General features: G+C 40.0%; 1 protein-coding gene across 8 annotated transcripts in view; it reads left to right on the top strand.

The window, feature by feature from the left end:
* The window catches only part of ZMIZ1 (zinc finger MIZ-type containing 1), a 363,439-nt gene that overhangs the window by 326,855 nt on the left and 19,575 nt on the right, over positions 1–17,009 (top strand). For 5 of the 8 annotated variants that reach the window (XM_067299863.1, XM_067299864.1, XM_067299865.1 and 2 more), the window contains 10 exons: positions 393–610; positions 1,988–2,186; positions 3,184–3,474; positions 5,728–5,910; positions 8,245–8,419; positions 9,715–9,901; positions 13,019–13,229; positions 14,403–14,508; positions 15,076–15,236; positions 15,549–15,616. In XM_067299863.1, coding sequence (XP_067155964.1) covers positions 393–610; positions 1,988–2,186; positions 3,184–3,474; positions 5,728–5,910; positions 8,245–8,419; positions 9,715–9,901; positions 13,019–13,229; positions 14,403–14,508; positions 15,076–15,236; positions 15,549–15,616 — 1,799 coding nt within the window. The remainder of the gene's footprint in view (positions 1–392; positions 611–1,987; positions 2,187–3,183; positions 3,475–5,727; positions 5,911–8,244; positions 8,420–9,714; positions 9,902–13,018; positions 13,230–14,402; positions 14,509–15,075; positions 15,237–15,548; positions 15,617–17,009) is intronic. The other 3 variants (XM_067299869.1, XM_067299867.1, XM_067299868.1) reach the window with 3 other exon arrangements.

Raw genomic sequence — 17,009 nt, 5'->3', positions numbered from 1 at the left:
GACTGGATATCTGCAAGACATTTTGAAGTACTGCATCAAAAAAACCCACAAAACACTATCTCTTAATCAGATGAGCTTGTCACCTATAGAACATGTTCTAGCAGTTCTTTATTGTAACTTTTAAAATAAGTATGTTTGTTAACTAGATGGAATCCAGACTAGCTCCTGTGAAGGAAAATTAGAGATCAGACTCTCGTTAGTTTGGAAATGGCAAAAGGAAAGATCATCAGAAACCGTTGCACTTAGACTTCAACAAGGTGTACGCTTCTACAGTTCAGAGTGTGGGATGGTTATGTTGTAGTGCATCGATTCCAGCAAATCAACTTAACTTAAAGCAGTTTGCTTGAAGTAATTCAAGGTACAGCTCCTTATTCTAATATTTCTTCTCACAGGTGCTGGGAAATCCAATGGCAAATGCTAACAACCCTATGAACCCAGCAGGAAATCCCATGGCTTCTGGGATGACTACCAGCAACCCTGGAATCAATTCCCCTCAGTTTGCTGGACAGCAGCAACAATTTTCAGCCAAGGCAGGCTCCACTCAACCATATATACAGCAGGGCATGTATGGGCGACCCAACTATCCTGGAAGTGGAGGTTTTGGTGGGAGGTAAGATTTACTAGTGTGAGGTGGAAAATGGATGTACATAGTTGATGAAACCTGTAGTTGTAGTGACCTGACAAAAGTGTCGTGGGCTTATTTTGATTATTTAAAGTCTCAGTAGCTATTTTATGCTGGCTAACTGAAGTGCGTACTGCTTCTACAGCTTCAGAAATCAGCTACCCAGACTGCAATGAAATTCATCACAGTAAATGGAAATGGCTTAGGTCAATCAATTAGCTCTAATAAACCCCCAAAATAAAGTTTTAATTAACAGAGATTGTTAAACAGACCACAGGCTTAGGAATAATTAACATTTAATAAGGCCAGGATGTGAGAGGTATTGATGGTATAATTTCTTTGCCTGCATGGAGAAGTAAGCTTGAATATTAGGTACCAGGAAGTTCCTATGCATGGGATATTTCTGGCAAAAGATGTGCTCCACAGCAAAAATGTGAAAAGATTTAAGGGTGAAGATTTCTATTCAGAGAGATGATCTCAGTGTTTGTTTATTTGGAAGAAGTGAATGCTGCATTTGTGAAACATGCCAAAATTTAATAGCCTGGGTTTTGTTAGATTTTGACTTTCTATGCCCATCCCTTGTAAATAAGGATGGTGAGTCCAGCTTAACTGAAAACACTACTTGTGGTCCCTCTGCAAACCCTCGAAGTCAGTCTAGTGTGAAGAATATGAGCCTGGAAGTTGGGAGACGTATCTCTCTGTTCATCTCTGCCACTGACTTGCTAAGTGACCTTGAACAAATCATAAAGTTTCTGTAGCTAGATATTAACATCTCTAAAATGGGCACAGCAATATTGACCCATCTTTATAAAGATAGTTGAGGTCTTGGAGTGTGAAAGGCACTGTTTAGTTTCTTCTGTTTTAAGATCAATAGAAGGCTAGATAGGACTTGCCAAACTACTTAGTGAAGAACCCAGAAGAGCTGATTGCAGCTGGTCTCTCCTGGCCTTTCAGCTGAGGTTCAAGAAGGAATTCTTTTACAGCTTCGGCAAAATTTGGTATAATTTACCACTGAGACAGGTGAATGTGTTGTTGTGGAGGAAGCTATCTGCTCATGCTTCTATGAAGTCTGCCTCTAAACTACTGGGAAATGGAGCATGCATTAACTTTCAGGTTTTCAGGTCAGCCGCTCAGTAAGCTGTAGAATTGCAAAGCGGTTCAAAACCCCCAAAACACCTTGTGGTGGTGCTTTGCAACCCTGGTGGCCCCCCTATGACGGTTGCACTGGAGCAACACTTATATCCCATTTACATACCTGGAACAGTTCCAGGTGAGGTCAGACGGAAGTTCAAATATAAACCCAGAACACTAGTCACGTTTTGATTTTCTTTCTTTTTTTTCTTTCTTTGTTTTTTTGCCTGTTAGTTACCCTGGAGGCCCAAATACCCCTGCAGGAATGGGGATCCCCCCACATACGAGGCCACCGGCAGATTTCACCCAGCCAGCTGCTGCGGCCGCTGCTGCTGCAGTTGCGGCTGCAGCTGCTACAGCAACAGCTACAGCTACAGCCACCGTGGCAGCCCTTCAGGAGACACAGAACAAGGACATGAACCAGTATGGGCCGGTAAGAGAATAACTCCTATGCATTCATACCTGCCTGATTTGGACCATTACAGGGAGTGGGTTCTCCTTACTCCCCTGCTTCTTAGGGTGCCTACTCTATTTTTTGTGCATGGATATGCTTATAAATGCTTATGAGAGGCTGCTGGAATGTGGGTATGCGGGTACAAGTCAATCGCCAAAGTGCCCAGTGTTTTCCCCAATACGTGTTGCCTACCTGTATTTTGTAGTTTGGAGATTGCCACTTAAAACAATCAAAGATTAGCCAAAGTTATGGCCATTTCTAACATGATATATTATTGCTGCCCCATGAACTTTTAGACATTGGTACCCAGTGAGATGTTCCAGAATCTTGGAATAGGTTTTGTATAGCTTGGGTAATTAATTGTTTAATGTTGCCAACTGCAGTAAGTAGTTTCTTTTCTTCATTTCAACAAGGAAACAACAATAAAAGATATTTGCTTTTTAATAATGTTGTCTATGAGAACAACTGTATGAGAGATGCATTTTTGGTGATCCATAGCCCTCCAGCGTGAGATGACTTCCTGTAATAATTTTTTCTTAAAATAAACGAGGGTTTGATCAGTTCAGGTTTTTTCCCCTGTTGCTTTTTTTTTTTTTTTTTTTTTTTTTTTAACCCTCAGTGAGTTTTGAAGTGTATGGGCCCATATGACATGAAGAAACATAATCTCTTGGAAATTGTATTTACCAAGCCAGCTTCCTAACCCCATTGCCTTACAATGGTAGACTAGCCTCTTTAAAGGATTTAATTGCTCACCATAGACTAATGTCTCTGTCTGTCTCTCTTATGCCTTGTACAATTCCAACTGAACTTTTATTATAAATAACATCACCACCCATCAAAGGTTGAAGAACGTTTAAGGAAAATGCGACATAACCCGTCCCTTTTTCCCTCCCCCAAAAGCATGTTCAGCCCTCCTCCCATTTTAAATGCATGTCGCATTTTATTCTTTTTTTTTTTTCTTCTTCTTCCGTTGAAGGTTTGTTCCTCTTTCCAGATGGGTCCAACTCAGGCTTACAACAACCAGTTTATGAACCAGCCTGGTCCTCGTGGCCCTGCTTCTATGCCAGGCAACATGAACCCAGCAAGCATGGGAGCAGGAATGACACCTTCCAGTATGAGTGGGCCACCTATGGGCATGAACCAGCCTAGGCCTCCTGGAATGAGTCCCTTCAGCACTCATGGGCAGCGGATGCCTCAGCAAGCCTATCCAGGCCCGCGGCCTCAGTCCTTGCCTATCCAGGGCATAAAGAGACCGTACCCAGGAGAGGTAGGAAATTCCCTCATTTTTTTTAGTTTTGCATACAATATTATTTTGGCTGAAAGTTGCGGCATGCTGGATAATGTGTGGCGTACATCCCTGTATAACAGTTACATCTTGGCTCCAACCTTGATAGAAATACTGCTGTTCAAATACGAGTGACTGCAGCTCTTGCTTTTTAGCCTTTAAAGTGCTCGGTTTGGTCCTTGGTATGTTAGTCAAGATGATAGGCATTAAAACCAGTAAAGGCCCAAAACTGGCTGAGCCCTCAAAATGTCACTTCATGATTCTCATGGTAGACGGTGAATTCATAGACCTTAAGCAGGCTTCTTTCACCTGAATGTATTTATTTAACTTAACAACGTAAAAGAGAGATTGTGAAGGTGAAGTACTTCATTTGAGCACATTACATATGTGATCTGCATTTTCTCAGATGGTTTTATTGTTCTAAGGAAATGCAGGGCATATGTTGTATAAACATCAATAGTAATAACATTTATTTTAAAGATCAATTGCTTTCCAAACTTCTTGAGGCTTGATTTTCATAGGTGCTGGAATGAATATAAATCACACTGAGCTCAAACCCCTCTGTGTTTGCACTTATCTAATATAAGTTTATTTGGAGTGTGGTATTTCTGTCTAAGTTCCCATGCTGTTATATGAGAGCTGAGTGGTTTCCTAGAGAAAATTATAATGCCATTGACTTGTATTATGACTTTGGGCCAGACACTTCGGGTCAGAATTTTAAAGACATTTAGACAAGTAAAGATGTAGACAGATGAGTTTTTGGATTCTAAAAAACCCCCACTAATGTACTCAGTTACTATTAAAGTTAGTGTGAATCAGGCAGTAGATGCTTTTAAGAATCCCACCAGTTGCCTCTTGGCATCTACGTGCACCTAAGTGTCTTTACAAATCTAGCCACCAGATAATAGCTTCAGAGATAACTTCCTGGTGGAATTTTGTATTGAAATAAGACTAAAAACAATAGCTGTAACTCCTGTTGTAGAGCTTTGAATATTATTGTATTGACTGAACTATAAGAACAGTAGTAAGAGTTTATAGAATATATACAGTGAAGAGTACCATGGTGTGCATAAAATGTAGTGAACATTTATTATTGAGCTACATTTAAGTATTCAAGATTCAGTTTTTCCTGATCTGCAAATGAATTTTTCAACAAATAATAAAAAGTCAGATATAAAAAAAATATGTGCTCCTGCAAGTTGCTTCTCTGGGAAGGCTTTTCTGCTCTGTAAATACTGTCACACTTACTCTACAATTAAGAAAGGAAAACATAGAATGCAGCTTTTCAGATAATTACTTTTATCTTCAGATTTCATGTTTTAGGGAAGACTGTAAATCCCTTTTTGCTGCTTCAGAAGCAGGTTTGTCATTGCAAGTAAATACAGTCATGTCCACAAGACGTTCCTACAGAACAATGCCCTAAATGTTACATGCTTGTTTGACTGGCAGTGTGCAAATTCAGTAACTGCTATTTGCTTACTGATTTTTGCAAGCTTTGTCTATGGAGACATCTTATTAATCAGTTCATTTTCAAACTGCTATTTTATTACTCTTAAAGTTATGATTTTCATGACTTTGAGTCCAGAAGTGCAGCACAGTACCAGCTAGCACTAGCAAGGCGCTTATGACTAATACTAGCTTGTATTTAGTCGTTAGGGCACTGCTCTACGCCCCAGCGCAGGGCCAGGGGAGCAGCTGTGTTGAACAGTAAGCTGTGAGCAGCACAGGTTCCATCTTCTGCCCTTTCCAAGACTTTTGTTTGGTTACTTTGTCTTTCTGTCCCTTCATTTTCCATCTGGAAAAAGAGCCCCAAAGATGGGGCTGATAGCGCTTGCCAAAACACAGAAATACTGTGAATGTTACGTATGGTAACAGTTCTGCTGTCTTCAGCCACGGTGTCCTTTGGACCATAGAGGTACCTCAGATGGAAAATGGCAGCTGCTTGATAGCTCTGTCAAACTGTGTGTGTGCGCGCACGTGCACATTAAACTGCAGGGAAAAAGGTACATGGTTAATCTCATCCTACCTTGGTTTCCAGGACTTTTAAGCTTTTAAGTATTCACCTTCAACCATCAGGGCCTGGTTTTAGGCATGAGTGGCATTAAGACAAGGCAGATTCACCTGGAGATTTTTGTTTGTTTTGATGCCACTGTTGAATATATAATAATAATCAGTTCAAGAAAATTGCTTGCATGAAACAGATTTTTGTTTTCTTTCTTCTCTGTCATGAAATAGCCAAATTATGGAAACCAGCAGTATGGACCAAATAGCCAGTTTCCAAACCAGCCTGGTCAGTATCCTACTCCCAACCCTCCAAGACCCCTTACATCTCCCAGCTATCCTGGACAGAGGATGCCAAGCCAGCAAAACACAGGGCAGTACCCTCCACCAACGGTCAACATGGGGCAGTATTACAAGGTAAGAATTTTTAGATTATCTGATTGCATTCTGGTAGAAGTTAATGAATGAAGTCAGATGAATGACTTCATAGATACTGCTTTTATGTAATTAAAGGAAAGAAAGAAAAAAAAAACAGTGTTTATAGTAATATCTTGGATATCACAGTATCAAATCAATCAGCCAAGTCATGCTGTAACTTCAGGATAGTTCATAAAGAGAACTGAGTGTTGCTGCAGCTCATCTGAGGCTTCTACAGGAGCATGTTTGTTTCACTTTAAATACAGCAAGTTTATAAATGTAATTAATGTTACGAGCGCTCAGAGTATCTGAATAAATAAGTACATAATGGGACTTTTGATCCATTCACAGCACCCTACAGTAAAACAGCTTGGAAATTTGTAATAGACAAGTTCCACATTGCAACAACCCAATTTCTGACCTACAACGGCCACTGTCAGATTAAGCCAGCCCACAGTTAAAGGCTCTTTCAGCTGTAGAGTTCATCTTTAAAATGATGTTTACTTGACTTCTCCTACCTTTCCTTCCTTCCTTTTTTTCCTTTTTTTTTCTCTGTGCTGGTTGTTTTGGGCAAGAATTAGAATTGTTAAAATGTTGCATAAATGTTTTATGGATATATCCTGAACACTTCTGATTATCCAAATTGAGTCTGTACTGAGGACCTGCTGAGGTTTGACATCTTTGTTTGGAGTGAGGGCATCTTTTGCACACAGATACTCCAGTGAGTATAAAAATTGGGAGGAGCATCAATGTGCGTGACCTGTTTTTAAAATATTAACTGTTAAAATCTCTGGATTACATTTGATTTTGAATCTAGGCTGAAAGAGTCTAAGGTGCACATTGGTCTTGAAATGGAATTGTTTTGGTGTGATTTACACAGGGAAAAAAAAAACATTGAAAAAAGAGCAAAAAAAGCCCATTTATTGTACAGCATCTGTTCTGCTTGCAACCAGGCTGCCCACTGATGTACCCAAGGGAATACTTTTTGCATTGGGGCAGCTTTTGCAGTGCACTGTCAGACAGACCATGCAAGGAGACAGATCCTCAGCCACTGTAATTCCAGTGCAGCCACTTATGCTAAAATGGTAGCAGAAGATCTCTCTGAAGTTCTAAAATGACATATTTTTTAATATGTTTTACATGTGTTTATTTTAGTTGGATTTTAAGATTTCGGTTTATAGAATAGTTCTAACAGGGAGTTTGTGGTCTTTCAACAGTACCCCAGATTTCATGTTCAAATATAGACTATTCTGGAAAGAGTGAAAAAACAAGAGACAAGGGAAATTATCAGGGCTAGGGGCAAAATTCCAGGTTGCCATGGACAGGACCTGAATCTTTGGACCATAAAGATTGCAGAGATGGAAATTATATGTGTTAAAGAAAAAAGCAAAGATGATGGGGAACATAAACACTTAAGGTTTCAGGATATAGCTCTCATCTTGTGTACTTTACAGTACCCTAGGCAAAGCAGTACAGCTTTTAGATGAAGAATCAGATCTGAAGCCTTTGGGCTGCCTCTAAAGATTTTCATCTGACATTCTGATGCGTGCGGGCTGGTGGTAGACCTGCTATTACAAGAAGATACCATGCACTTGCCATTTTGTTTAATGTCGGCCTCATTGACATCATCATTATCAGTTTATTCTGTTATCTGCATCCTTCCCCTTAATTACAAGAAACAAAAACAATGGTGTTTTAATATTATGGCTGCTATTTATAATTAACAGTCTTTTTTATTTTGGTTTGTCTTATTCAGCAGCAAACTAAGAAAAAAGAGAAATTGCTCTTTGTAGATACACAGAATAAAAGATATCCCCTGACCCACAGAGCTTTCATTCTGAGCAGATGAGTTGGACAGAGGCAGAGAAAAGGAGAGATGGAAGTAGAAGGGCCACCGATGTTCTACTTATGTGTCTTTGGGTTTTGTTTTTCATGTAGGCTTTTTTTGCAGTGGGGCTATTTTGAGAGGAAGATGAAGTGATACAAAGGGCTGCAAGGGTTGGAAAGGTGTGGAGAGACTGAAGAGAATGGCTGGTTGGTTTTGGAAGGAGAATGTTCAGTGGACCACAATAAGCTCTTTAGCAGCCTTACCTGTATCTGGCCATTGCTTGAATTAAACTGGCTGGTCTGCTACTTTCAGTTCCTGCTTCACTCTTCTAGTCTGCTTTTTCCCTGAAGGCCTCACAGGGACATTCTGTGGTATCTCATCCTTCCGGAGCCAGAGGCACCCCTACATAACTTGTAGTCTTCAGTATTTCACAGCAGTACAGTTCACAAGGCTTATTACTCTTATTTTCTGACTGTAGTAACAATGTGATGTTATTTATTTTCTAGCCATCAAGGCCTGTACCTGTGGCAAATTACCCTCATTCACCTGTTCCAGGAAACCCCACGCCACCTATGACTCCAGGGAGCAATATTCCTCCATACCTGTCACCTAACCAGGATGTCAAACCACCATTCCCACCTGACATTAAGCCAAATATCAATGCTTTACCACCACCTCCAAGTGAGTAGCAAACAGAATGCCCCCTTAGACATTTACTCCATTCTCTGCCACATACCTTTCAGAGTCTGGAAGCGAGGTGTGATTGCCGTTCTGGGGAGGCCCAGGCTGTTAAGTACTAGGTGGCATGGCCCAGCCACACAGCAAAGGCTCCCCGGAGTGGGTGGGCAGGAAAGAGGAAGATTACTATCCCCTTCCCACTCCTAAAATAGAGTATCAGAAAAGTTCTTCAAAGTTAAACTTATAAGGATTTTACTACTGAAGTATTCCTTTGATATGCTTCCTGAGGATAAAACACTTAATTCTGAGTTGCTTTATGTGTGCTTGGTAAGCTTGTTTATTGTATAAACTTCCATTGTGGTATATTTTGCTCAAGGGCAAAGCCATTCATTGAACATTACTGCAAAATAGCAAAGAATGTGAATATTTATAACAGTGCCTCTATTGTGTTTCATACGGACTTCTTAAGAATATTCAGTAGTATGCCAAAAATTGATATATGTTCCTTTCAAAGCCACTCAACCTCACAGCTACATTTGGCTGGGAACAGTACAGGAATAACAAGATCTCTTTGGCACAAGATGTTTGAGGTTTTGAAGTGACTGGTGAATAATAGGAGATATCGTTTACTAGAGAATTGGGAGAACCCGTATATTTTCTATAAAAGGACCTCTGCTGCATTAGCACTTTGCAACCAATGTTTGGAGTTCGGGAGAGCTGAAAAATGAGGTAGAGGAAGGTGACCTGCAATATTATTTGTGCAAGAACATAGCATTTAAAGACATTTGGCCCTCATAGATGAGCTGTAAGATAGATACCATAAAACCTCATGTTATGAGATCAAATAGTAATTGAATACTTGGTCATCGGTCATTGGATAGTTTCAGCTGATGAAGCAGTTGAAACTAATTGGGCAGTCTTGATCCCAGTTCCAAGGAGAAAAGTAGCTAAGCATCACCACAGTTGGCCCTAATTAAGAACTTTGTTGTCAGTCTTCTACTAACAGAGTAAGCCTGGACACTGAACCTATCCAGCAATAAAAAACACAAGTTCTTGCCAGGTCTGTTTTATGTTTGTGGTCCAGAATGCTAGGGTCCTACTGTTAAGAGTGGGAAAACAGAAGACTGGGGTTTGCCATAGCCATCAGCTTGAGCCCTGTCACTTGTATAAATTAAATAATGTAGTTACTTGTGATTTTCTTTTTGTTTGTGTGAACCTGCTGAGTTAAACCCAGTAGCAGATCACTGTGTCATTTGTTACTATTCTGTATAAATATACACATTATTATTGCACTGCAGATGCTAAAGGGAAAGTTCACGCTTTCTCTCCCTCTTCGATCCCAGCCAACCACAATGATGAGCTGCGTCTGACATTTCCCGTGAGAGATGGTGTTGTATTAGAGCCCTTCCGGCTGGAACACAACCTGGCAGTCAGTAACCATGTCTTTCACTTACGGCCAACTGTTCATCAAACGCTGATGTGGAGGTAAGTTCAGTCTTGCTGTGAGGAAGTCGTGTATCAGTAATGGAAAAATGACAGACCAGATGAACTTCATTTCAGTCTACCATGAATTTCACTTAAAAAAAATTGTGGCCTAGATAGAAAAAAAGTCACTTTAATTAAACTCACAGATATTCCCACCTGTCACTTCCCAGAGAGAATGCATTATAATATGCTTCCTGATTTATGTTGTGTCCCATTGCTGATAGCAGACTGCATGCAGTGTCTGGAAAATAATTGTAACTGTTTCTTCATGTCTACCCTGGTAAAAGGATGAGGAATGTGCATAGCTGACACCAGTATAAACTTCAGTTTGTGGACTTTGAAATCCTAGATGCTTTGTGACCTGTGAAATGTTAATTGCAGGAAAAACAAGGCAGGGCCATTATAGTTTCTGCTGATATTAAATGGTGCAAAGTATCTGATAATGAAAAATGACACACTAAGAAAGGACCCAATTCAGAGGCTTGGGAAAACTATTTGGAAATGCAAGTGCTTAGATACTTCCAAACTTTAGAAACTAACTTCCTAAATTCCTAACTCCACAAGTAAGTATGGGTCAGAAAGACAGGGCACAGCTTTCCCCATGCAAAGTCTTCTGTTTTTCACTTACAGTAAGTACTTACTACCTTTCAGCACAGAGGAGGTTTTTCTAGGTGATACTTTATTGCGCTTAACTCAGATTAGCCTAAGTGGTTCCAGGTTATGTGCTGACTCCATCATGCTTGTGGAATGACTTTAGGTCAAATCACAACCAGAGCCTTGATTTTTTTATTTTTAAGTTTTCAAATACTGCTGAATAATTTTCTTTTCTCATTCTGTTTTTCTAAGAAGGTATCTCAGTGTTACCCTGTTTGCTGATTGTACTGTTCGGATCTGTCTCTGTGCACTGTGGAAGTTAGATAGTTTCTCGTTTTCTTGTATGGAGATTGTTTTACAAGTGTAGTAGCTGAGCCAGTAAAACCTTGTGTCTTCAGCACGTTTTCCACTATGCCCACCTCCCATTCAGTTTGTCTTTGAGCCTGGATCATGTGCCCCTTGTTCTTTAAAGTCAGTAACAGGACTGATAACTTGTATCTTAAGCTTTTTTCCATGCTAGAGTCTTCTTCCCATTTGCTGGAATTGCGCGGCACGGCGAGAGCGAGGGGGCAGAGCAGGGGGCTCGGCTCCCTGCCCCAGCTACTCTGATTCAAAGCCAAGGCTCGAGGCACGACCAGGAGCCGTTTGCTGCCATGGTGCCTTCCTAACACGGGGTAGCCTGGGGGTTAGGAGGGAGAGAGATTTCAAGCAGGCCACATCCAATAATTAACACCTAACTTTGAGGTCAGTTATTGCTTACCTGCATTTCATTATCATGGAGTACTCACAGCAGAGGGAGTTTTGGCAGTTATTTGCTGGTTCTTATTAATAAGTAATCACTACTGGGGATTGTGCTGGCTCATTCAGTAGATTTATAGTGCTGCACTGAGGCATGAGGCTGTTTCTTAATATCTGTTCTTTCTTTCTTCCTTAGCTCACCAAACACACGGTCTTTTATTTAAACTTACTTTAATGAAGACTCGTAGGTAAACTGTGTTCAGGTCTGCTGTTCTGGAAGGCTTGTTAACAGTAGGAGAAGGGATGGTCCTGTAATGAAGTCATTTCAAATTTACCTCAAGGCTGGATGGATTCCAAAAAAATGAGTTAGTCACATGTGTGAATGGATTTCGTTTTTATAGCGAACGATGGAGTGGAGCCAATTCTGAATATTTTTCTGCCAGTTAAAATATTGGGTAAAACCTTTCACTTGTACACACATAATGAATAGCAACACAACTATTTTTCTCCCCGTTGGGAACTCTTCATGGTTACAAGAAACAGAGGATTGAGGGCAGGAATAATGTTGTGTTGAAACTGGTTCAGTGTTAGCACAGCTCAGTTATTGATAATGTGGCACTGTAGAGCCTTGCGCCTAAGAACATGAGGGGCACCTGATCTCAGTCATCACTGTGACTTTCAGCAGACCTTTTAAGAGTGCTCAGGAATGCTTTTAATCTGTTTGGTTTTTACATTAGAGGCAACATGTTTTTGAATGTAGAAAAGACAACGTAAAGTCAAAACTGAAATCTCTAATTTTCAATAAGGAAACCAGCAGTTAAGGTGATGATCTCCTGAATGAGTGGTTCCTCATGGATCTTATGAAGATCTCTTCCTTCAGGCAAGATAAAGAAATGGGCACCTAAGTTTTCAAGCATTAAAAATAAAAACAGGGCAGAACATTTCAGCTATCTTTTACTCTCATGAACAGCAGAATCCCAACATTTCAGTTCAATTCTTTATGTTCTTCTACATTTCTTCTTCAAATTATTTGTTGTTAATACCTGTGTATGAAACTGAAGTCATACCTGTCTATGCACTTAATTTATGATTGACTTAATCTCAGCCTTTCCCTTTCTTGTAGGCAGCATACACCTAATTTTAGAGGAGATAATAGTGTGTGGAATTTAGTATAAGAAAGGTGGGAGAGAATCATCCTCTGAAAGAAACTCTAAATTGGGGAGATTTAATCCACAGCTCTGTTAGCCTAGAATCTCAGAAATGTAGGGTGTGAGAAACAGGGGTCAATTTACCTTAGTCAATTCACCTGTTTGAAGGCAGGAATAGCTGTACCTGTATTATGCCTGAAAAGTGTTTGTTCAACCCCTGTTTTAAATGCTCTGAAGTAGTGAGGGATCCACAATCTTTCAACGCAGACTGCTGCAGTATATCACTTTTTGTTCTCAGCTCTAACACACTGAAAAGCCTAGTTGACATTAACATTTTTCTTTCTGCAGGAGCATTCCACAGTTTGTTTTAGCAAAGTGGTTTGAGATGTTCCCTTGGAAAGTCCTTTATAAGTGTAAAATATTATTAATAATTTTGTGATGTGTTCAGGTATGTTTGGGTCATTAATTCATCATGACTTGCTGCTTTTTTTTATGAAGAAAGTATGTTATATCTTTTATTGTCAATAAGTCCAGAAGAATAATCTGATTGATCAGAAAAAATATTCCTAGCATTTAAAAGACCTCCCTCTGCAATGTGGAATAAAAATTAAAGAAAGATTTATTGGTTGTTGTACAGGTCTGACTTGGAACTACAGTTCAAGTGCTATCACCATGAAGACAGACAAATGAACACAAACTGGCCAGCTTCAGTCCAGGTCAGCGTTAATGCAACCCCACTTACCATCGAACGTGGTGACAACAAGACATCTCATAAACCTCTGCACCTAAAGCATGTCTGCCAACCAGGAAGAAACACGATTCAAATTACAGTCACAGCATGTTGTTGTGTAAGTACATTGAGCTCATGGCTGCAGCTGCTGATGCTGACTCTGCTGTTCAGTACAGTTTGCAAATGTTGCCATAGATGAAGGAGCCTTCCTCTCCTTTTTTTCCATCCATCTTTCTGGGAAGGTGCCTGTTTGGTGATGTTGACACAGAGTGCTAATACTGAAATTTTTTGCTGCAGAATTATTGCAGAATGTAGTGCTGTCCTTCCAATGTGTCTGAAAAGACTCGTGGTCTGGGGCAGGAAAGGCTTTTGATCTCCTGCCTATTTAGTATTTGTCTGTGTAAAAAAGTAGCTAAAAGGTATTAATATAAAAGTAGATTATTGTGATGCAGTCCAGTAGTAACTTTGAGTAATTTTGTTTACTTAGAGTATCACACTGTGTTTGGTTTGACACGGTAACTTTATCACCGTCATTATTGGTGGTGGTGAACTTTCCCCTTTCTACTTTTCCACAGTTTGTTTGCTCTCAGGAACAATTATTGTGGTTATAGTGCAGACAGTTAAACACATTACAGTCTGAGATTTTGACTGTTCTGTTGTCTCTTGCAAGAAAGCAAGCTGCTACCTCTCCCAAGGTCACAGTGTGAGGAGGCGCTTTGGCAGGAAACCATCCACCCACTTTGCTTTACTTCACACTGACTCTTCTCTGCGTAACATCATTTATCTGGTGGCTAAGAGCAGAGGTAGCGTGCTATGAATCCACAATGAGCTCTTACTACTCAGTGGTGGGGAGGATGATTCAGTGAGTTCCAGATACATTAACAGCAAATTGTTTGTGCAACTTCCAGCATAGTTTGAGGGCAGGCAGGTAGGCTAGATCATGTCAGGGAATCCAGGGATTTAAGAATAAACCCTGATACCAGAGATGAATGCATCAGCCCTGTATATTCTGAATATCAAGAAGCAGAGACATGCAGAAAATCTTTCCTTTTTTTAAAGCCCGTGTAGTCAGTGATAAGTGTTTTACACTCCTGCAACCTGGAGCAAAGTACTGTGCAGCTTTCAGAATATCCCTAAGGGAGTGTGCACTCAGCAGAGTAGAATCAGCTTTCATATTTGTGCATTAGACCCTTCCTAAGTCACACATGCAAGGGAAGAATGCAGCTCCATTCAGTAGTATATTTACCATGTGTGTTTGGTTCTCTTAGTAACGAAATGCATTTTCTTTCAGTCACACTTGTTCGTGTTGCAGTTAGTACACCGGCCATCAGTTCGCTCTGTACTTCAAGGTCTACTAAAAAAACGCCTCCTCCCAGCAGAACATTGTATCACTAAGAGTGAGTTTTCATTTTGTGTGTGTGCGCCGACTTTCTAGAATGCCTGTATTCAGTTGTGATAAGCTATTTCTACACAATATATGCTTGCTTACTGAAGACTTCAAACTGCACCTGTCAGGAATTTCCAGAAGATCACGTTCTTAGATTAAATCCTTGGTACACTCAAATGTTGAGACCTATTTTGGTGGGGGTAACAAAGTAACCAGGGACACAAGCTTCCTAATGAGGACTTTCGCATTCCAAGAGAATCTCCCTGGCTTTTCCCCCATATTTGTATTTCGCTTACTCAAAATTCCTCCTGTGTAGAAAGATTCTTATCTGTTCATTCAGCACTGCTTTAAGTTCTTGTATGGCAGTTACTTGGTTGAGGATATAGCTGATACGCATGTATGTGATAACTTGTATGTACAGGGAAATGTTCTAAAATACATGAAATACACCTAAATGGATACATTGTCCATTAAATTGGCCCTTAAAGGTTGAAGTGTTGGTCTTTCAGATTTCTGCGTTAGAATTTCCAGTGCACATGTGTTTTCTCACACGTACACACACCTTCTTCCTAAACAGTAAAGAGGAACTTCAGCAGTGTGGCAGCTTCCTCAGGCAATGCGACACTAAATGGGGAAGATGGAGTAGAGCAGACTGCTATTAAAGTGTCTCTGAAATGTCCGATCACATTCCGGCGGATTCAGCTCCCAGCAAGGGGTCACGATTGCAAGCATGTACAAGTGAGTAGCTGTCAGTGACCTGGCACTATTCCCTCAGCCATGGTTTGTTACAATACCTTTTGCTTGGTTATTGTATGTGCAAGCCTAATGAAATGGGGTTTTTCTGTGTCTATCAGCCTAACTAACTACATGTTTTTCTTTCTTTTTTAATGTAGAGGAAAAAAGTAAGCTATTTCGTTTAGTTTTCAGTACTAATAGACTTTTTTCATTGCAGTTTTACTTTTGTCGAACTGATTCAGTTAATACAGTATTTTTACTTGATTTCTTCTCCCTCCTCCCCACTCCCTTTTTTTTTTTTTTCCTGATACATAGTGCTTTGATCTGGAATCTTACTTGCAACTGAACTGTGAAAGAGGAACTTGGAGGTGTCCAGTATGCAAGTAAGTGCATGAAATGCAGTTTTAGAGGATTTGACCAAAATCAGATGATACTGGTAAAGTTATGAAAGCAAGATAATTTATATGGGGAAAAGAAAGGAAATGCTAGGAAATAATAAGATGGATATATTACATTTACCTTATAGCATAAAGAAGTCCAATGAGAATTCTTGCCATATTGCATGAATTAAGGGAGCATTCTGGATTTTTAGAAATTTTAAAATGAAAAACAGGAGATGTTTTCTCATGATATACGTAATCTGCCAGTTCTCATTACAGGCTATCAATGGGTTGCATAGAATTCAAAAGAAGCTCAAATAATTATACTGAGAAGACAGATATCTACATAAGCTATTGATTTGGGAGTTTGTCTTCCTTTAGATTATGAACCATAAGCAACCATGAGACAACATGCCATGGTAGAAGAGCTGCTAGTCTATTCTAGAGTTACCTTTGTGTATTTTTCATGTTGTGAAGCACAAATTACTGAATTTCAAATACGTAGGTGTTAAAATGTTCAGCATCTAGCTGAACCTGGTTGTATAAGGGTGCCAAATAACTCTGTCTCAGCTACCATTCTTCAAGCCACATAGATGTGCAGTTAATGGCGATGTTCAAGGAGAGTGGGAATTTTGGAGACTGCAACATTCACTAGTAATTAGGTAGGAAATGAAGTTGGATCCTCCAAGGTCAAAGTCAATGTCAAGTGCAAATTAAAGTGAGATCAGAAAGTGGGGAGCATTCTCATTAAGAATAAGGTTGATTTTAAAAAGATAAAAGATTTCTGAGAAATTGTGAATGTGTAAAAGTTTGGAGTGCTGATTTGAAGGAAAAGAGGGATACCCTGGCATACTTTCCAGCCTGTATTTTGACCGGAGAGCTAATACCCTGCAGAAGAAGTGGAACAAAAAGATTTGAAGTGGTTACAGACTGCCCACTCTTATGGTTAACTGGATAGAGAAAATCACAGAACATTTGCAAGCTGGTTGAGTATTTGTAACCTACTGTGCCCAGTCCACAGAGTTATGAGTTTGTTGCAGCCTCAGCTGAGGAGCCAGTGCTCTTAAGCTCAAGTTAAGCTTTAGCAGTTTGTACTTTTATCTCTGCAGGTCTCCAATTCAACCTCTGCTGTGTCAGCCAGTGTTAGCTATATGCAGGTGGGGATTGTCCAGGATAACTGCTTCTGTGGACATCACAGGCTTCAGGCAAACTTCTTTTGAGGACTTCCCATGATTGATAGCTGTCCTAAAGTACAGATTCTTTCGCTGAACTATATGAACCTTTTCAATCTTCTGAGCTTGCCTTAAAATAGCACAAGAATTGGATGTCTTAAAGACACTGGTTGCTTCTTAATTTATGCAGTCAGGCCTGAGTTTTTGTCCCATTTCTGTTAGTA

This window comes from Apteryx mantelli, chromosome 7, assembly GCF_036417845.1.
Source record: "Apteryx mantelli isolate bAptMan1 chromosome 7, bAptMan1.hap1, whole genome shotgun sequence".
Lineage (NCBI taxonomy): Eukaryota > Metazoa > Chordata > Aves > Apterygiformes > Apterygidae > Apteryx > Apteryx mantelli.
The sequence above is the reverse complement of the archived record's forward strand: the minus strand, read 5'-3'. Positions and strand labels throughout refer to the sequence as shown.